This window comes from Nymphalis io, chromosome 10, assembly GCF_905147045.1.
Source record: "Nymphalis io chromosome 10, ilAglIoxx1.1, whole genome shotgun sequence".
Lineage (NCBI taxonomy): Eukaryota > Metazoa > Arthropoda > Insecta > Lepidoptera > Nymphalidae > Nymphalis > Nymphalis io.
In genome coordinates, this window is record NC_065897.1 from 6,160,234 (window position 1) to 6,183,003 (window position 22,770).

Below are 22,770 nucleotides of genomic sequence, written 5' to 3' on the forward strand. Positions count from 1 at the left end.
ATTCTCACCTGAGTACGTGGCTACCATAAGAATATTTTTTGAAATTATAAAATAAATGAATTTTAGACAGCTACAAAAAGAGAAAATTTTTATGTTAATAAAATTGTATAAACTTCTTTCTTTTAATTTATTGCATTTTTTGTAAGCGAAATTCACTTTTATTCTGTTATACTCTGTATCTTTTTATTTATGTAAGTAGATTTTATTTATTTAAGTATACATGCTTTTTGATTATTTATATAAATCATTTAATAATTTAATAATTCATTTACATTTAATAATTCTTTCCTGGGGCAAGGTATTTGTTTGTATAAAATCGGTATTTTACCTTTTCGAAGTCGGTACGACCAGCTAATTGTATTTAGTATGGTTATCATTGTTCTAACATAAACACTATATATTAAAAAAAAGAAATAGCACCTAAATGACCCACTGGTGAGAAAATGCTTTTAATAAGAAAGCTTGGAGATTAATCCTCCGCGCTGTTCCAGTGCAGGTTGGTGGATACACACGTGTGTATCCACCAACCTGCACTATGTGTCAGATGACACTGTGTGTCACCACGTGGTGACACACAGTGTCATCTGACATATGCAGGTGTCACACGGTGTTTTGGTACAAATAACATTATTAAACTTATTATAAACCATGATTTTTTTAGTAAGGAACTTACATTTTTTTGATTCTAATACGTAATTGTAATTACTAATCAGACAGAAAAATTGAAAAATTGAAATCGTGTCAGCATCTGTAGCAAGGTAAAGCGAGATTATCTTATGGCATATCATAAAAAATACATTTATTCTAAGAGACTACTAGGTACATACTAGGTACGTACAAGTAAATATATATTTATATAGTAGAAAAGAAGGAAGAGTTATAGTTAAGATTCACACTCAACTTCTCATATATATGTATATGTGAAAATAATCAAAAATTATTATATATTTTTAATTATTATGGTTGTAATATTTATCTCTGAAAAACTGTTAAAAAGAGAAGTTTGATTCTTGAAATTTTTATTTTTCGGTAAGTTTTTTTTTTTTAATTTGGTCTTATTTGAAACGATTATTTATAAAATAAGACATATGTATTTATTAACACATTTAAATTAATTGAGTAAAATCAAATAACAAGATTATTACACATTTCACAACGACACTCTTGTAGAACTTTGCCGATGCGAAAACAAAACGATTTTTGTTCTCCCAAAGCTTTTTTGAGTTCATCAATTGGTTTTTTGTAATCACACTGAAATATTACAAACTTTATATTAGTATTGTACAAATTTATGAATCTATAGCAATATTATTTACATTATTTGATATTATAAGATTTAGTTACTATAGGAACACTTTTAATTTAAAAACTAACCAAACCCTTATAGTTTTATAGGTTTTGTAGCCTAAAAAGTTAACCGTGAATAGAGAGATGCTTAGATCACCTTCTGTGAGATCGTGATTAAGCAGTAGGAAGTAGCAGAGCGAGTAAGAAAGTACGACGATCTGGTAGCTCCAATGCGCCGCAAGAGAGCAGGGCGCAGACGGCGAGATGACGTCAACTATCTGCTCCCATAAGTTTGGACTTTTGGGCAACGGATGCGGGGAAACCGTTGCCTGGAAGAAAAAGGCCTCAAATGGGATAGCATGCCGAGTGTACCTGGCATATATTCTGAGGAGCGCATTGAAAAATTGCATTTGCGGAAAATAGATATAGCGGATTACCTACCTAGGACAGATAATACAAGTCGTTAGGAACAACTTCGAGAAGGAAGCCGATGGAAAAATTCGCTTGGGATGGGCAGCATTTGGCAATATCCGGAAAAGAATCGGGGTCACCGACATAGCTTGCAAAATTAGCAGGCTGAAATAACAGTGGGCTGGTCACGTATGTCGTAGGACCGATAGCCGTTGGAGTAGCCGAGTCCTAGAGTGGAGACCGCGGATCGGCAAACACAGCGTAGGGCGCCCTCCAGCAAGGTGGACCGATGACCTTATGAAAGTGGCCGGCACCAACTGATTGCGGAAGGTGGAGGACAGGGAGCTTTGGCGCACCTTGGGAGAGGTCTATGTTCAGCAGTGGACAACGATTGACTGTTGATATATATGATATAGATATTGTGGATACTAGTAACACCGTGGTGGTTTTAGTCGGTATGAGTCCGACTACGATAACCCTCCATCATCTCCGAGATAGAAGGTATACATGAGGATTTCCCCAAGGAAACAGAAGAGTTGCTTATATCCGGCTTAAATTGTTGCGCAAAAAATAAGTACATCCTTCCAGGGCTGTTCTTCTTAAATTATAAGTGGGTCATCTGATGGTTAGTGGTTAGCACCGCTCATAAACATTGGCACTGTGAGAATTATTATCAATCCTTGGGAACTGAGATGTTATGTATTTTGTGCTTGTAATTACACTGGCTTACTCACCTTTCAAACCGGAACACAATAATACTTCGTAATTATGGCGGTAGAATAACTGCTGATGGGTGGGTGGTACCTAATTAGACGGGCTTACACAAAGCCCCACCACCAAGTAAAGTAAAGATGTCCGTTTTCTGCCTGAGAATATTAAAAGAACATCTACCAGCGCTGCCATCGTTCTGCAGTATTGTCGCCTTGTGCTCGGTGAGAGCAGACTTGCCAGCAATGCCCAGGCGCGTCCTGCGCGGCGGTCACAATTGAGCGCTCTAGCTGCGCAGTTAGCAGCATTAGAAGTTGCTGTTCGTTGGTCTCTTTTAATTTCTGCATCTCCTCCTTCTCCGAGAGAACTGCGCTATTTATACAAAATACAGTCATAATTCACACTATAATTTTACAATTTTTTTTGGCGACCCGTTTGCCTGCCGCCAGCCATTCTCGAGAACGCTTCAGCAACTGGGTTGGAATCCCAAAAAAAAAAAAACTGTTGATTGTGGCGCTTGCGTGCGTGACGGCTGATGGTGGCCGCGAGATGAGCTTGATTAGATAACAAAATATAATTCATTTATGCAATTAATTATTACTTTTTGCAATGAATATTTAATTAAATATAGCGTAAACAGTAACTACTGCCGCCTGTTACAGAATCGAGCTAATCTTACTGGCAGTTAGGTATGTTGTTTAATATCAAGTTTGTTTATGCCTTTAGAGAAAAGTGAGTAGACTGTCTTACCATCAACCAATCCTCAGCCAATGCGATCCATGCATAGGCGCTTGGATGGCGACGAACAACGTCGGAAAGAATCGAACGAGTCCGCTGATGGTCATATCGTGGCAGAGAAAGTAAGGCGCTACATAAAATAAATATAAAGATATTATGGTAATATACGTGTAGGCTTTGTATATAGTTGCAATTTAAATGTTTATACTTATAACAAACAAATATAAAACATATTAACTATTACAATTATTTAGTCATTTGAACATTTCCATGAAGTATTAAATTGATGTACGTGATATACATTAACCGAGAAAATGGTATTAAAGATAATTGCGCTATGTTTCATGTAGTTGAAGGGAAGTTGAAAACTTTTACAATTAACAATTAATCGACTATTTCCTTCGAGAACAGTATCATCCAATACTTATTCAATAGTATAAATTGATATTATTTCAATACACTTAAGATATATAATAAAAAGAAGAAATAGACTTACATGTAAGGGCTACCATAACTGCCCGCTTTCTTGAACGATGCCACGGATGAAACTATATCTTTCATCTTATGATGGCACTCACCTTCAAGGCTCCTTAAATAACTTATCTAAGCACAAGATTAAATATACCTAAGAGTTAGGTAAATAAAATAGACCTGACGTCTAAATGCCTAGAACACACTAGGGGTACCAACCACGCAAGCAATAGAGTGGTGCTAAGTTTGTGTTTATATAATTCATCGCGTGGACGGCGATGGAGAAAAATTGTACGTGTTGAAAGAAATTCTGCCATATGTGTCACAGGTATCAATAAATCTACATTGGAGCAGATTGATGGAATACGCTTCAAACTTTTTTCTCGAGAGGAGAGTTCTTTATCTAGTAGTGGAACTTTTATTGGCTGATACTAAGTTTTATATAAGAAGGATATATCGTACTTCACCAAATTTTTCGATTCCTTGCTTAAGATGGCATAATGCGTCTTCGATCTGTCCCCTTAGTCGACAGCACAGCGCGACCATATGATAGTATACAGGAGATTCGCCAGTTTCTGATAGAGCACGAGCTATGCAGACCTCAGCTAACTGTTATAATCAAAACAACATTGTTGCTGCTAACAAAGAAAAACAGAAACAAGTACGAATATCTAAACAATATATAACACACTGACAATGACAACCCAAGAATGGGTTACGAAAACACTTTATTGCGTAGAGGAAAATATCAATATCAATAACGCCTAATTTTTTTTTTTTAATTTTTATAACAGGTAGGACCGTCTACCTTGGTAAATTGGGCACCTGGTGGTAAGTGGTCACCATCGCCCATAGACATTGGCACTGTGAGATGTAATAATGGTTCCATACAAAATAAACAATAATAATAATAATAATAATAATAATAATAAATAACTTTATTCACCAAAAATAAACAAAGACAAAAAAAAAAATTAAGGAACAAAACCATAAAAAAAGAGAACAATATCATATTTGATAATTTGGTGAAAAGGTCGTAGTCTCAGCTAGGCTGCTTTTCAGTTTAAGCCTTGTACATATGCTGCCAACACAAACGCTACATTCAGTGCAGTAAAAGGAAAAAGAAGATAAAATCACTTAAATAATAAAAGTTAATACAATTTTATAACACGCCCAATAGGCTCAAATAAAAAAAAACATGCAAGCGTTACTAAAACAGTGAGGTTTTTTTTTGTTAAATTCTAGAAAAAGGAAAATATTTCATATTGAATAAAAAATAAAAATAAAATAATAATAATAATATTTAAAATGTTTAAACAAATAGAGATATATTTTTTAATAAATTACAATCAAAATAACAATTAAGTATTGAAGTTCAGTTACACACATTTGTACAGACACATTGCGTCTTTTGCATAGATAGAAGCCATTGCTTGCATTGTGCCTTAAACTTATTTTAAGATGTACTGTTCTTAATCGGAGGTGGGATATCGTTCCAACACTTAGAAGCAGCGAAACGAAAGCTACCTCTAAATGCTTGTAAATGTGGTCTAGGCAGTACTAGTCGCGGAACTCGGCTCAATCTACATTTAAGTTTATCCGCCAAATAATTGGGAATTTTACGATATTTTAAAGTGAAAGTGATATTATTTAATTTAAGTGTACGGCGATTTTTCATATTTAATATATTCTTGTATATTCTTGGAATTTAAATAAGGTGTAATATGCGAATATCGAGGTATATTGTAAAAAAATCTTAGACAAGAATTTTGTATCCTCTGTATTTTTTTTTCAGTCTTTTTATAAAGGCAGGAGCCATAAAGGACATCACAGTAGTCTAACTGAGATAGAACCAAGGATTCTACAAGTTTTAATCGCGCTGATTCACTCAAAAATGAAACTAATCTAAATTTATAAATCATTTTGAGTAAAGCGTAACACTTCGAAGTAACAGATGATATGTGTTCTTCAAAACGTAATGACCCATCCAATTTCACCCCAAGATTCTTCGCTAGCTTAGACTCAACTAAGGAATGACCATCTATAAAAATCCTACGACACATTTGACCAAGCGATACCATTTGTTGCCTAGTACCAAAAATTATGTAAGTACATTTTTGTGGATTTAATGACAGGTCATGATTCTTCGACCAACTAAAAATTTGAGAAAGATCATCATTAACATTTTGGATAGTTTTATCATTATTTATATATGGATTGATGTTCAATAATAACTGTGACGGTATGCGCGATTACTATGCGTCAGTCCCTTGGAAGGAACGTTGCTTCAGTGGGAATGACCCGACAGCTAGTGCCGCTGCTGTTGCTGATGAGATCATGTTAGGAATGGAATACTACATTCCTAGCTCAGATCTCATCAATAGGGGCACGCGTAACCGTTGGTTCACTCGTGAATGTGCCGACGCTGTGTCATCTAAGCAGGCGGCATATCGCGCGTGGATCAACGGCTGCATTAGCGGGGCATCTAACATTGACTCACTGAAAGCAAACTACAATAAAAATTCCAAGTCCTGTAGGAAGACATACACGAGAGCGGATGCACAGCGCATTGTACAGATTGGTCATGACCTTATTTCGCATCCTAGGGGCTCCCTTAGCTTCTGGCGTCTGACCAAGTCTGTGCAAAACAATTTCTGCCAACCTTCGCTGCCACCGCTCAGAAATCCGGACGGATCGCTAGCTCACAGTCCGCAGGAGAAAGCCGACCTCCTGGCTAAACTCTTTGCCGACAACTCTGTGATCGATGATTGTAGTGCGCAGCCACCAACAATACCTTCATGTGGCCACACGATGCCTGACATCAAAATCAGGCAACGTGATGTGCGTGCGGAGCTGCAATCACTCGATATACGGAAAGCTAGCGGTCCCGATGGAATACCAGCCATTGTGCTGAAGAAGTGCGTGGCGGAGCTGTCTCCTGTGTTAACGCGCCTGTTCCAACTTTCTCTCTCTTCAGGATGTGTGCCGGAGGCTTGGAGAAGAGCTAATGTGCAAGCGGTTCCCAAAAAAGGGGATCGGTCTGACCCGGCAAATTATCGGCCAATAGCTATCACCTCAGTACTTTGTAAGGTGATGGAACGAATTTTAAACAACCAACTGATCCATTACCTAGAAGATCACTGTCTAATTAATGATCGTCAGTGCGGGTTTCGACCAAAACGGTCCACAGGTGATCTTCTAGCGTACGTAACGCACCTTTGGGGTGAAGCTATCGACAAGCATGGAGAATCGTTGGCTGTCAGCCTCGATATCTCCAAGGCTTTCGATAGGGTCTGGCACAGAAGTCTTCTCTCCAAGTTACCGGCATATGGTCTGCCTGCTCAGCTATGCACCTGGATTGCCAGCTTCCTACACAAGCGTAGCCTTCGTGTTTTAGTAGATGGTTGCGCTTCACAATTCTATGTAGTGAATGCTGGGGTCCCCCAGGGATCTGTGCTATCTCCCACACTCTTTCTTTTGCATGTCAATGATATGCTCTCTCTTGGGAACATACACGGACGCGCAGTGGCTGGGCGGGCGGAAACTGAGGAGAGGCGGGAGAATCTTGTCATTGAACTCGATAGGACATTAGAGCTCATCGCCAAATGGGGTTCTGATAATCTTGTTGAGTTTAATGCCAAGAAAACACAGGTGTGCGCTCTCACAGCGAAAAAGTCACCATTTTACCCTCATCCCTCCCTCTGTGGCACACCGCTGATGATACAAAGCAAAATCGCCATGCTGGGGATGGACGTTCGCTGCGACCTTAGTCCAAGGGATTACATCGAGGCTATTATAAAAACAGCTTCACGAAAACTCGGAGTTCTGAACAAGGTGCGGCGTTTTTTCACGCCACAACAACTGTGCCTGTTACACAAAACACAGGTACGGTCTTGCGTTGAATATTGCTCGCACCTTTGGGATGGCTCCGCTAAGTACCTAATGGAGGCCTTGGACCGGTTGCAGCGACGTGCAGTACGCATTATTGGCGACGTAAAGGTCACAAACACCCTTGAACCTTTACAATTGCGTCGCGAGATAGCAGCACTGAGCGCTTTCTATCGTCTGTATCACGGCGAGTGCTCTGAGGAATTATTCTCTCTAATTCCTGCTTCCCCCTTCCTTCTTAAGTCCACGCGAGCTGGTTCTCGATGTCACCGCCTAACTGTGACATCAATTTCATCGCGCACAAAGAAATTTGGCAACTCCTTTCTTTGTCGCACTACCAAAGAATGGAATTCCTTACCAGCTCACGTGTTCCCCTCCTCTTACAACCCGGGTTCCTTCAAACGAGGCGTGAAGAGGCATCTTGCGGGCCGGCAAGGCGGGGACGGCTAGTACAGAACATTCTTCCCGACTGTACTGGCCGTCGTCGCGTTGGACTCTACTACCACTTACCATCAGGTGGAGTAGAGTCATTTGCCATCCCGGGGCATATATAAAAAAAAAAAAAAGTGTATCATCTGCGTACATGTGGACTAAACTAGTTTTGACACATTCGTGAAGATCTGCCGTATAAATTGAGTACAAAATAGGTCCAAGTATAGACGTGGATACGGCGGAACACACGCGCGTAGAGTGCCCGGCTTGGGCGGAGCCTCGCGCGGTCCTATCCACGGCCGTAGGTGGAGACCTGTCGCTTCCGGCCGTCGTCGAGAAGATGGCCGGAAGCGAAGAGATCTGGGCGGCAGTGTCCCGGTTCAGCGCATGCGTCATGTCGCAAAAGGAGGAGGCAGAGCGGGAGCGGGAGGACGACGTGGACTCGCTCCCGCAACGAAGAAGGAGACCTCTTCGACGGCGACGTGCCTTCGCAGGCCGGACGCTGCCGCTGAGTTAAGGTGTGGTTGGCGGCGGAGCCAGTCTGTTGATCCGCCGCGGGGCTTCAAGCCCTGACGCTCAGCCTCCAGTGGCGGACTCGGGGGAGTCCGTCACGTAACAGGACGGAGGCACAGAGAGGAGGGAGGCGCGCCCTAACATCCTGGCGCGCTCTCGAGATGGGTCGCCTATGGCGACGACCGCTGGCGGGGTTGCGGTTGTAAGTCACAACGTTCCCGTGACCCCGCTGCCTTGCGGAGAGGCGGAAATCCGGGGAGGTTTTAGTGGGTAGGACGGGGCCGTCTGCCCCGTGAGTCCCACATACCCGTCCCGGTCCCCCCGGACCGGGCGGCAGGCGTAAATGCCTTTCCTCCCCGAAAAAAAAAAAAAAAAAAAAAAAAAAAAAAAAAAAAAAAAAAAAAAAAAAAAAAAAAAAAAAAAAAAAGGTCCAAGTATAGAACCTTGGATAACACCTCTAATAACTTTTATAGCGCTGGACTTTGTAGGCCTTCCATTCATGCCAGAAACTTCTACTATTTGTAATATAATAATTGTTCTATGTAGTCTAATAGTATCAAAATTGAAGCCATATTATTATTAGATGCAGAAAGAATTTCATCAACAATATGTAATAACGCTGTAGCATAACTGTGAGACTTTCTAAAACCAGATTGACATTTCGGAATTAGCAATGTTTTTCAAAATAGGAAGCAATTTGTTGATTTACAGCCTTTTCCAAAACCTTTGATAAAACAGGCAATATTCCAATTGGTCGTAAGTCTTTCACTGAATCTACATTTTTCTTTTTCGGAAGAGGTTTAATAATAGTAGTTTTCCACAACATTGGGAAGTATCCCGTGTGTAATGAAGTATTTAATATATGTGTAATAGCAACTAACGAGTATGGGAGGGTAAGTTTTACCATTTTGATAGAAATCATCAATGTGTAAATGTCATCAATACCTACGGCATTAGAGACTATATAATTAATTATTTTTAAGATGCTCTCGGCGGAGGGTTCTGTAAAATCACATCCATAATAAATCGGTTGGTTATACTTATTTATAATGCTACTGTTATGTGAAACACTAGGTACCGAGTCAAGGAATGCTTTATTTATTATATTTGGATCACATAGATAACCTGGAATTATGTTATTGTGCGTGCCTAAAAACTTTTTAAGTTCACCGTGCATTTTTTTCGGATTATTAATGAATTTATTTATTTTATTTGTGAAATAATTTTTTTTCTTTTTGAGTTATCTCAAATACAGCGTTTCTCAATTGTTCGTATGAATTTATATCATGATTAGAGTTCGTTTTTTTAGCATTACTACGAGCCTCATCTCTGTCTATCATCATTGCTTTAATGGTATCTGTAATCCATAGGGAAGGGGGGTATTTGAAATGCTTAGTTTTCAAAGGAACAAAATGATTGAAAAGGCCCAGAAGTAAAAAATTAAAACACTACCATAGCATCGACATGGTCAAACTGTAATATCATATTCCAAGGTGTAATAGATGAAGCGAACTGGTATGTATCAAGATCAAAATTATTAAATGGTCTGTACTGAATAACTCTTGGAATTGGTTTATTTACTTCCAGAGGTATAATTGCCATAATAAAAGCATGATCACTCAAATCATCGTTATATTGAACATAATTTTAACTTATATTTAAGCTATCATTACAAACGGATAACATCTATTAGAGAGCTAGATGTATTCGTGACTCGAGTAGATTTGTTAACTATTTGATTCCATTTATATTCCGGTATTAACGTTAAAAATTCATTTTGAGAAATACCATGCGAATTTAAATCAATGTTTATGTCACCAGTTACAAATACGTATTTATATTTTGGTGTTAAAAATGATAGAATGTCATCTAGCGTAGATAAAAATGTGCTAAAACTAAATTTAGGAGGTCGGTAGATGACTCCTACAGCAATAATGCATCTTTTAATCTTAATTTCAAACCACTGTTGCTCAAGTGCCGAAGAATCTACTAGCAATACTTTTACTCTCAAATTTGAACGTATATATGCGCCTACTCCTCCTCCTCTAGATTGCGAACCTGATCGTGGTTCATGAAAAAAATTATAGCCTGGGATATTGTAATTTTTTAGCGTGACATTCTCAGATAGCCATGTTTTCGTGATAGTAATTATGTCTGGATCAAAATATTTTATAGTGTGTGATAATTCGTCTCTTCCTGTATTTAGTGATTGAGCATTCAGCTCAGATAATTTTAACTTTGTGACTTTTTACCCATTTTATAGAATTAAGCGTATATGTATATATTATATATATTACATAATATAAAATACCACAACTTTTCCTTCTTAAAATGTTTGCATGAAATATTTTCCTCTTAATAATTGCATTTTATTTTAATTGAACGATATCAATTTCGCAATTGCTTCTGAAAGTACCAAAAATATTACAATATTTTTTTATTTCTGCTATCATAGTATATTCGCAATAAACATAGATTATAAAAGATAGTTATAATATAAAAAGACTAATGTCGCGTATGGAGTTTATATGAAAAACAACTGATTTTGTTGATTTGCGCACCAAAATTTTGCAATCTTTAACCCAAACAAAAGAAAAGTTTCGTTCGCAAGCCTTATCCTTTACAGTACGAAGGAGACGCTGATTTGCGAATGTCAAATTATCTCTTAAGAAAATTTTATGGGTAATACCGCTTATTCCTATATCCGATGTTGTAAGCAGCCTCCTTTGATTTGACTTTTGCCATTTTTTTACTAAACTGATTACTTTGTCTTTTATTTCCTTGCACTTAAAACGAATTAATACGCGTGACGGCTCTTCTCCTTTTGGGGTTGAAGCTATATTAGCAAACGTCAAATCAGTTGTGGGTTGTTCTTCATCACATGCAGGTGCCATTTAGGTTTTCATTAGGAGTTTCATCATTGTGTAACACCGCATATCTCCAAGTTATTGATACGATCTTTTTGGTCCCTTTTATTTATTTCATTTTGTAAGTCATTTTGTAACATTAAATCAGATAATTTCTGTTCTATTTTTTCAATTCATTGACCCTGATGTTCGACTTCTAAGACTTGTTTGTAATTCAAATAAATCATTTCTCATCTCCATGACACAAGATTGTAGCTTTTTCAATTCATTATCATGTTCATTGAGTCTCGCATTTATTTCTGCGCGAAAGTTTCTTATTTCTGTTAATATTAAATTATTAAAGTTTTTGTTTCTCATATCTTCTTGACTACTTGATGTAGCTTGTGGTATAGGCGACTTGTTACTATGCGATGAAGTGTTGATATCCTTATTACTCACACTTTGCACTCTTTTAGAACTTGTTTTGCAAGTTGAACACTTCCATGTAGGTCTAGCGTTATTCGAATCACTGTTAAAATGAACGTAATCGGAATGAAACAAATAGTTACAACTATTCTTACACTTAATACGTTTTTGCCCAACTCCTATGTTGACCTTACATATCTCGCATGTATTAACCATCTTTTGAATTAATTATTTTTTAAAATTATCGTGAAAATAAATGTGTGGTATATCGGGGTTTGTACCATCAACTTCTCGGATATAGTACCAGAGCCGTTACCAATGCGCCAAACGTTAGCTAGTAGACGACGGCGAAAATATGCAATACTGTTTTCTGTTCTGTTCTGTTACTAAATAATTATCTACACTGATCTCCAAACCACAAAACTATATGGATGTTATTTATAATGTTAATTCACAATTTTTAACACTTTTTTATTAATGATTACATGAAACACCTCATTCAACATATATAACAGCCAATTTTTTATACTAAATCACTAATTTGCTGAAAAAATTTTTTTTTATTTGAGGAGCACTAAACTTTTACTGCATACGCTGTGGTGGCAGCACCCGCACTCCATCGCCAATAAGGTGTTACGTAAAGGTTTTACGTAAATAATAAGATGTTCCTTGTGCCTGTAGTTGTACTGGCTTACTTACCCTTCAAACCGGAACACAACAATGTTAAGAACTGTTGTTATTCTGGACAATAAATTTGATAAGTGGCTGATACCTACCCAGACGAGCTTGCAGAAAGCCCTACCACCAAGTAAACATGTACAAGTTCTTTGTTCTAAGGAGTATTTTATTTTTATTTCAATCAAATATTTAAAAAATTATCTACGTTTGTTTTTAATGTAATTGTTTCATCTGTTTGAGACATCATTTTATATTTATTTATTTAAAAGGTACAAGATTAAATGGTGCCTCAATAACAGGTGACGCCGCATTCAATTTTATAGTGTACGTTGATGAGTTTTTCACAAAATTAATTAACTGTATGATTTGTCCGCTGAAGTGAAATGGATGGGGTGGTACAGGTCAGAGCGTAATTTCAGATAACGATATTATGTAGCTGTTTTACCATATCGTATAACAGTTTTAACCAGAGTAATTACATGCACAACGGACTTAAATATCTCCGATTTAGATTAGTTTCTCGCAATAAAGGTGTTTGTGAGTGAAGGTGATCACTTACCATAAGATTGTCCGTTTAAATTAAGACGACGTTTAAGATGACGTTAAATTAAGAGTCATTATATAATAAAAATATTGAATTATTCCTAAAATGTTTTTTATTTATTTAATAAGAATACTAACAATATACATATAAATTGGTGGCATACGTAACATCCAAAGAGAAAATATCAACTTCTGATATGTATACCGATTACAAGCGTACACAACAAAGTATCACGTCAACATAAAATAAAATAAAATATAATAATTGTTGACCAATGCTTTCTTCATGAATACAAACACAACAAAAAAATATTTGAATATATCAGTTTAAAATAACTGAGACTCGAATGGTACAGAAATGTAACGAATAAATGTGTTTTCGTAACGCTACTTTTACTCAGCAATCGAATGATTGGATAGAATTGTCTACACTACAGTATGTATTCCAATCTAAACAAGTTTTTTTAAAAGATAACAAGTGAATTTAACCTAGAATAAAGTTATGTTTTCAAGCGTAATTTATATATGTTTTAAATTTATTAATAACAATTTTTAGTAGACTCGGAATTATTATACATTACATAAACAATTCAATGAAACTTACAGAAATAGCTCGTATTCTTAGCAGAAGGTCGGCTGCGTCGTAATATAAGCTGGTACCAGGTAATAAGGGTGTGTTGTCCCACCAATCTCCAAGTTCTCTTTCCCATGCGCGTGAGTATCGCAATTCCTCCGACAAACCTTCGGCTCTTGTCCTAAATCAAAATATATGTCTATATTACATATCTTCCCCGTGAAGGGAAAGTATTAGGTACCATTGGTTTTTCTGTAACTCTGACAATGTGTATGTAAATTTTCATTATTATTGGTTCAGTATTTAATACTTGAAAAGGTTACAAACAAATAAACTAACTTACTTTCACATTTATAATATTAGTAAGTATATCCATTATAATTATATATGACTTGCACATTATTGGGTTATTATTATTATATTTAGGGTTAACTAATAAATACAATTTTATTATTTTAATAACAGTCCGTAAATGACCGTAAATTTTATTTTTACTGTAATCTGAATTGCAAGAGGTAAATATTATTTTTATGGTATCTGGATTCATTTTCATGCCATGACAAGTAAAGGTTTCTGGACAGCTAGTGTTTTGTTTATACATAATAATAAAATCGTCAACTCAATTGCTTTTCAAAACAAAAACGTTGATACTACTAAAAACGACTAATAAAATCTGTACAAAAATATCTACGATGGAATAAACTTATCTTTAAAAGCGATGTCACACTAAACATGTTTTCGTTAAAAAAGAGAAACAATAAAGTTTATTTTAAATCGATTTACTGCTCACGCAGTAGTTATGTTTATCCTTTTAGAAAACACTATTCACACTTTGCAATTGGGACCAGTAGTTTTAGAGATATTACACAAGCACTTGAATAAATTGTTGAAAAATAAAGATGTGGTAAGATGCAAAGTATATACAAGTATAAGCACTCGATCTTGGATCTGATTGTATTATAATATTGGTTTATATCTAACTAGCAAATTATCAGGATGGCAAGCGGATATGACACGATGATAAGTATAAATTATTTATTATACATAAATTTAGAAATTTTTTACTCTAATCTTTCAAAAGTGTAACAAAAGGTTCATACGTTTAAATAAAATTAACTTGTAAATTCGTAAATACATAAATAAGCTTATAACTTTTTCCTTACCTTTTTATTTGTTCCATGATTTGTTGAGCCATATCAAATAGCTCTCTGTGAAGATAATACGCGTTAGCAGCTATCCATAAAGTAGGGTAAAATGGATAATATGCTATTAAGGCTACAAAAAATGGCTCAGCTGCGTCAGGATCTTCTTCAAATACCATAGAGCCTTTTGATAGGAGGCTAAAATATTTTAATATCATTCCATAGATTGATAAAAAAGCCCTAATATTTCATCAAACAGTAAGAATTGCGGTAGTTGTGTATTAATATTACTTAATTAATAAACGATAGTTTTTGTAACAGTTTGTAATAACTGAGAGAATGAAAATCGTATGAAGTAAGTGTCGTTCATTTTGCACAATATGCATTAAAAGCCAATGTCTGAAATCTGTCAATTATATCTCGTGGAATGAGTCTGATTGATCAAATTAGACTAAACGGTATATGAGAGTATGCTGCAGTCTAGACTTAAATACATTAATTATTTTTATTAACAGAATAAAATTAAAATTAAATTATAATCTAAAAATATTACCTTAAGGGATGTCGTGGATTTAGTAAAAGCGATTTGTTGATACAGACGTTAGCCCAGTCCTCGTCAATGTCTCTAAGGCATGTAGCTAACTCACGCCAATTATCTGCTTCCCGAGGCCTCTCTACCGCCAACTGAAAACATATTAATTAGACAAAATTATAGATAAGAAAAATTAAATGATAATGAATATATATAAAACCTATATATTTTAAATAAAATTATTAAGCGCACAGTTCAATGAATAACACATTTACATTTTACAATAGAAATTTGCCTGCAAATAAAGTTCCATAGCGTGAGGTAGGTCTTGAAGTTGTCGCGACTGCCTGGCGGCTCTCAGCGTTGCGTTTATTTCTTGTGTGCCATCAATTTCATTGAGTGTCTCGTACGTGATTTTCATCAGACAAGAGTGGGCTATCATAAGCATCTCCTTTTGATAGTAAAGTGATAAATTAATATAGACTAACAGTAATTCTTCCGTAAGTATAATTCGTTTAATAAATTGTTGGCAATATAACTACTTGTATTTACACTATTCCTTATTCGTACTGCAACTATTCCTTTAAAAGCTAAACATATACTATCTTTTTTTCATTTACAAAACATAAACCTCGTTCGCCTGGTGGCTAGGCCACAGATCCGGAGATCCTGGATTCAAATCCCAGGTCGGGCCAATAAATTGAGTTTTTCTGTCGAAAATTTTCAGTAGCAGCCCAGGGTCTTTAAGTTGGAAATGTGTTCACTTCCATGCCTCGGAAAGCACGTAAAGCCGTTGGTCTTGCTCTTGAACTCTTTCCGTTTGTGTCGGATTGCCGTCCCATCTGATTATGACAGTTAGGAAATAGAGAGTGCACAAATTGATCACCATAGCCGAAATCGGTCTAGAGGACATTATATACATTATTATTATTATTATTATTATTATTATTATTATTATTATTATTATTATAACTAGTTATTATATTAATAATATGTAAGTTATTTTAGTATAATTGATAGAAATTGTTAAGAATTAATATATATTAAAAAAGAACCAGGCGATCAATTCTACTAATTTAATAATAAAATATAATGGCAATGATTACGTTTTGATTCGATTGCAGTATAGTGACATTTTTTTTTATAGAATAGAAAGGCGGACGAGCATATGGGCCACCTGATGGTAAGTGGTCACCAAACGCCCTTAGACATTGGCATTGTAAGAAATGTTAACTATCGCTTACATCACCAATGCGCCACCAACCTTGGGAACTAAAATGTTATGTCCCTTGTGCCTGTAATTATACTGGCTCACTCACCCTTCATACCGGAACACAACAATACCAAGTACTGCTGTTTTGCGGTAGAATATCTGATGAGTGGGCGGTACCTACCCAGACGAGCCTGCACAAAGCTCTACCACCAGTAGACATTTTGTCAATACAGTTTTCCCCGGGTTCAAATATTAATTAGTGGTGACTATTTATTTAATAATTAAATAATAATAGCATTTTATACTAGCGTTTGACAGATTTACAACAGAGATATTTATATCCTTTATCTTTGTTACATATTGTATATTACTGGTGTTACTAATTATACATTCATATTGAAGCTATTGTGTCTAATTGAAAACCGTCTAAAATAAGGCTATATAATACGCAATAAATAGTTATATAAAAAACATATACTTCGTATGTATCGTTGGATCGCACGAAATTGCTAACAACAAAATTGTTATTGACGTATATGGCAGCTTCTTGCCAGAAGGACGTAAAAAGTTCCACACGCGTCCGTGATGTACTCAGTTGTCTGATGATCGTACAAAGATCTGCCGTACCTTATGTAAAATTGTTTAATTTTTTAGACGAAAAGGATAGAGCACGTAGAACTTACCCGTGAAGAAGGTGGGTTCGAATACAGATAATTTCTAAGCCATAATTAGAAGATGAAGCCATTGTACAGTAGAGAGCCTATATAAAGACTTTCATAACTATTTTGAGGTTATTTTAAATTAAAAAATACGTGGGATTACGTACTAAACTATAAAACAATTGAGATATTTATAATAATATTTGGTCATGTGCTTTACAAATATTTAATCACATCACATGGAATCCTTTAAGCGCTTACATTTTGTGAAATCTTTTCCGCATTTGTTAATTATCGAACAAATCTATAAAATTGTAACACATAACTACCATAAATACCAATTTGTTGATGGATTAATTTAAAAATTTACCATAATAAGGAACACGTCGTAGCGATTTAGCGGCACTGATTACTGTCGCTTGCCAATCGTGCTTGAGCTGACCACGTCCAGAGCACTCTCGTTTTATCGGTAATAACTCTATGTCGGTTGCCATTTCATTTATTTCCGATCTGTTGATGTCCATGTTATCTTGGTAATTTGTCTAAATATTCTACTTGAGCAATAGACTATCCGAATTGAGTTATCATCATTATTTTTATTGTTATCTTTATACAACAATTACATGCCCATTTTTTGATCAAAGGCCATAATTATTGAACTATATTCTATGTATATATAGAGACTATAATATGAAGACTATATAGAATTATGTAAAATATCTAAATTCTATTGCTTACAGCTATAATAATATCCATATCTCAGTTTGACTAGTTATAATTGTTATACGTATGATAATATATAGGAGGTAGAGAATATATTTATGAGGTCGAAATTGACAATTTACTTACATTTTAATGTTTATTAAATATGTATATATTTAATAAACATTAAAATATATATACATATATATGTAATATGGCTGTATATCCTAAGGTTCAATCCTGTCCCAGTGAATTATGAGAAACGGGATTCACTTGTGTTTGCGCACACACTTGTGCACTATAGTTTGTTTTGCGCAGTTAGTTGGCTAGAATAGCCAACTAGTTGCGCTTGAGTATGACTGCCGTAGACAAAATCGATTAAGGTGATATCGTATCATCGTCACCATCTTAATATATTTTAAATAATATTTACTGTGTTATGTGTGGTGGTATAATAGGCTTCATAAAAGGTCGCGCCATAGTCACTTCTATAATAGCGAAGGCGCAGTTGCCATCGTTACCTGTCGGTAGTATTTCGTTGCTGACAACCGTAGTTTCTGTTGTATTACTAAAAAAAAATATATTTCCTAGAATAACTTTTGAAGACTATGAGGATTCCTAACGTTAGTAGGTGCTGTGATTTACATTTAGGCCGACGATATGATTTAAAAATGCCAGGAGAGACTTGGAAAACAACAAAGCAGGTAATATGCTGTTGCTGGAGTCAGGAAGTTAGCAAAATTTCACAATCGTGAGGTTCCGCACTTGATCTTACTTATCTCGTGTTGGATTGCCGTACCACAGGACTATGAGACACTTCCGGGACACTCTTTTTCACTGATGGCTGTTATTAGAGATTGGCCGCTGTAGCCAAATTTTTTTGTATGACCAATAAACCACTGGTTGAAGGAGAATTACGTTCGAAAATTAAGTAACATTTGAATTTAATTGAAATAAATAATGTTTTAACTTGTGTAAATGATTGGCCTAACCTGACAATTTTGTGATGGTTCGGCGACTGAACTCTTTCATTGGTTGCTAGTAGTGGTTCACAACCACATTTTTCCATCAGGCTCTCTGCGTCAAACCATTGCAACGGTACTACTATTCTAGTAGTTTTTTCTACAATTGATGTTGTAAACATAATGAATAATCATTAATTATTCATTTCAAACATTATTTATTCTACTTGAAACATTTTTTCCACAGATTATAATTGTGTGGATAATGTATAATTATATGCATCTATCTTGATCAGGCGTGGATTCAGCGTTATGGGCACAGTAGGCATGCCCACTACCCTACCCTAGACCCTACTATGGGGTTGATAGAAGTACCTATAGATTACCCCTGGTGGTAGGGCTTTGTGCAAGCTCGTCTGGGTATGTACCACCCACTCATCATATATCCCCAAAACAGCAGTACTTGTTATTGTTGTGTTCCGGTTTGAAGGGTGAGTGAGCCAGTGTAATTAAAGGCACAAGGGACATAACATCTTAGTTCCCAAGGTTGGTGGTTCATTGGCGATGTAAGCGATTTCAAACAACATTTCTTACAATGTCAGTGTCTATGGGCGTCGGTGACCTTTTATCATCAGGTGGTCCATATGCTCGTCCGTTTACCTATACTATAAAAAAAAACAACAATATAGGCCAAGCTTGGGCATAATATCCGCGGGGGCGTTATACATTTTATAAGCTTCTTTGTACGAGTATGAATGCAATATATCAATTATAAGTGAGTCCGTAGTCCGACTCGCACTTTGCTGATTTTCTGGTGGCACCAGAACCTTTTTCGACGCTGAACCCGCGCCTTGTTCTTGATGGTACACGTAATGCATATAATAGGACCATAACAAAATCCACGTATGAAAAAAAAAAATTTTTCTGCTAGTATTATTATTAAAACTCTTTACCTCCTGGATAGAGCAGTCTAAAAAGGTCGATAAAACCCATTAAACTATATCCTTGGCCTTCCTCATACAGTTGCACTTCTAATGGCCACTTGTATTGGCGTATGTAGTTAGAGAGCCACTGTTCTGAGTCCTTAAGTAATAAAGTTCGGTGGAATGAAGCCCAAACTGTAGTAACTGAAATAAGTATATGTTAAATTAATTATCTAGGATTTACAACGTTTTAATATTTAATTGGTCTCCGTTAAGCTTCATTATTATTCTTTATATTTATGATTTTTTTTAAATTAAATTAATAATAATAAATTAAGGCATAATTTTTAATATTTTGTATTGACAAATATTCTATTTTTTAATTCGTTTGAATAACAGGTACATTAGAATTAATAAATTACACAATATTAAGAAATCAAATATTTATGTCATCGTAATTTAATAAAAAAAAATAACTTAAGCATTATTGCCTCGTCCACCTTCCGAATATAATAATATAAATTTGAAAAAAAAACAATGATTTATTTTTTAAATATAGAACAATATTCTCAAAAATACGGTATATAACTAAAATGTGAAATATAAATCATAATAGCACTTACACTTTTGTGGTAAGCTATTCAAGTAATATTCCAAGTCGATATTATGTACATTTTGGAATTCTTTCAAGTTACATTGAAGTTTTACATCTCCTTTTGTAAATCGTTCTTCTTGAAGTCTTAGACTCTCCCAGTGTGGATAAAAGGACATGTAATCAAATCTCTTTGGGGTTTCATAGCCGTTATAAAATGTAAACACTGAACTGTGCTAGATAGACATGATAATAATTAATTTATAGATATAAATATAATAAAATAATTTACATATAGAAGTGAGTTACCATGTCGTTCCAAACTGGTAATTTTGTTGCTGCTGTATAAACGACGGTGTCTTTAAAAGGAACTAGAAAGTTGTAACATCCCACGAGGGTAAATTTAAAATAGTTCGAATTTCTAAATTTCTTATGATGTATTTTATTCTCTTCGTTTCTTATTATATTCAATTTTAACGTTATTTTTGGAAAATTATCCCAACTTTTGGCGAGTAAAACTGACGGTGGTACTATGGATTCCATGCTTTTTTCGATTACCATTTCTTTCGTATCTATACAATTTATTAATAAATTAGAAGTAGCCAAAAATGCATTGATAAAATTATTCGTATAAAATAATATTAATTAAATAGTATTAAAATATATTTCTATATCATATTCATATACATATATGAATCTGAAATTTAAAGCGTTAATTACAATAAATTAGTTTAATGGTGGCCTATTCACCGATTGCGGCCACGGCATACGTCATATTCTCAATGGAAACTACAAAATTTCCTTAATACAGTTAGTTGGCTATATATTTATCCAACTAAGCAATTTTCTTTAGAAATACTTTTAGCATACCGATAAATATTGGGAGTATGTCAATGTTGCAGCAATAACTATCAATAAATGACTCTTGTTTAAAAAATACGCTCGATTTGTTTGTTTGTTGAGTGTTGTTAACTGTTGTTGTCGTTGAGTGAGACTGTCCCATTGAACTGACAGTATCTACGTTCGAGATGCTTTTTATGGGTAACATCATTACTGGAAATATAAATAAATAAAATTACCACTTTGTCATTATTGTTTTTATCATATTTAACTGGTAAACTGTTAATACTTTCATAATTGCGTAGAATTTGTGTATTATTTTATACAGTAACAGCCTGTAAATGTCCCCACTGCTGGGCTAAGGCCCCCTCTCCCTATTTGAGGAGAAGGTTTGGATATTATTTTATAAATATGATAAATATTTCGATATTTCCAATATTTCTTAATATTCATATTCTATGTACAAATAAAGTATACAATTTTTATGTTATAATTAATACCCTGTGTCAGCAACTTTATAAGATTAAAAGATAAATAAAGATTCATACTAGTAAGTGGCTGATTGACAAATAAACACATTTTTTCATAATCTGACGGATCGTAATTCATATATCCTTCAGCGAGGATTCTTGTACTGTCGACTTCTTCCTCTCTTCTATTAGTAGACGTGACTACACTTGATAATAGCAATTGATCAAAGTATGTAATCTTCAAGGTGTACGGCTTAGGGTCTTCGTCCGGAACTCTTAAGTCTAGGATGCTAATAGTAAGAATATCAAGTGGTGGCACATATATTTCTTCTTTACATTGTATTTCTGACTTGACTGTTCTTATAGATGCCTCTGATCGGTTCTAACATGCAAAACATACTGTTTTAATATTTCTTCATTGAATACTTGAGTATTCTTTAAGATTCAATTAAATTTTATTATTAACATTTAATAATAACTAACCTTAGATTTCTTCATTTTCAAAATGATTTCAATTACTCACAATAGGTGACTTAAACTTATTTGTATTTTGAAGTATGTTTGACATTTAGTACACTAATTTCATTTAAAGAGTATAAATAGGAAATAAACAGTCTAGTCAAATAAGCTTTTAAATCGAAATTCAAGGCTATTAACTGATTTTTTATATGATTGTTTTTGATTATACGCTAAACATGTTATGGGTTACTGTACTTCGCTTCGAAGGACGAGAATCCTAGCGTATTATAGATACAAGGAACATACCAACTTATATCTTTTATTGTTGGCCGCGCATTGATGATGTATGAAATGTTTTATTGTTCTTATAGTTCTAATATCAAACGGCACTAGGCATCGGGTGGTCCATTTGATGGTTTACATTTCTCTTAAGACGTTGATGTTCGTTACTAATAGTTTTCTCCTAAACTATCTATCACAAAATATTTTATTCACATCGTCATATTAAATAATACAAAACTAGGAAACCTTCGGTTTATTGTTGCAAAGTATATATTCTTATAATATACCTATTTTAACGATTTTTTTACGTAATCCATACGCGCAAATCGCTACATAATGCCTCTGTCACTTAATAAACCAGTCCAAGATGTGATATTGAGTGAAAATAATAATCGCTGAATAAGCTTAAACGATGGCTACCCATAAATCGATTTAAAAAAATCGAGTAAAGTATTGAAATAATTGTTATTTTGCAAAAT

General features: G+C 35.0%; 1 protein-coding gene across 1 annotated transcript; it reads right to left on the reverse strand.

The window, feature by feature from the left end:
* Positions 1-1,125: 1,125 nt before the first annotated feature.
* LOC126771385 (uncharacterized) lies at positions 1,126-22,048 on the reverse strand. The gene is made up of 20 exons (XM_050491245.1): positions 22,034-22,048; positions 21,581-21,932; positions 21,111-21,293; positions 20,550-20,812; positions 20,272-20,476; positions 19,679-19,852; positions 18,756-18,885; positions 18,197-18,331; positions 17,432-17,571; positions 16,881-17,029; positions 15,485-15,640; positions 15,211-15,341; positions 14,679-14,855; positions 13,546-13,696; positions 4,078-4,224; positions 3,641-3,747; positions 3,157-3,274; positions 2,590-2,778; positions 1,419-1,616; positions 1,126-1,251 (listed from the first exon to the last, which is right to left on the reverse strand). Exons 1-20 carry the CDS (start codon positions 22,046-22,048, stop codon positions 1,126-1,128), a joined length of 3,246 nt encoding a protein of 1,081 aa, XP_050347202.1.
* Positions 22,049-22,770: the final 722 nt, after the last annotated feature.

Excerpts from the sequence above, each read along its gene's own strand:
- LOC126771385 (XM_050491245.1), bottom strand. Across the intron at positions 17,030-17,431 it reads ACGACGTGTTCCTTATTATG|GTACGGCAGATCTTTGTACG; the intron begins GTAAATTTTTAA and ends ATTTTACATAAG. Across the intron at positions 1,617-2,589 it reads GCAGAACGATGGCAGCGCTG|GCAACGGTTTCCCCGCATCC; the intron begins GTAGATGTTCTT and ends TTTTTCTTCCAG.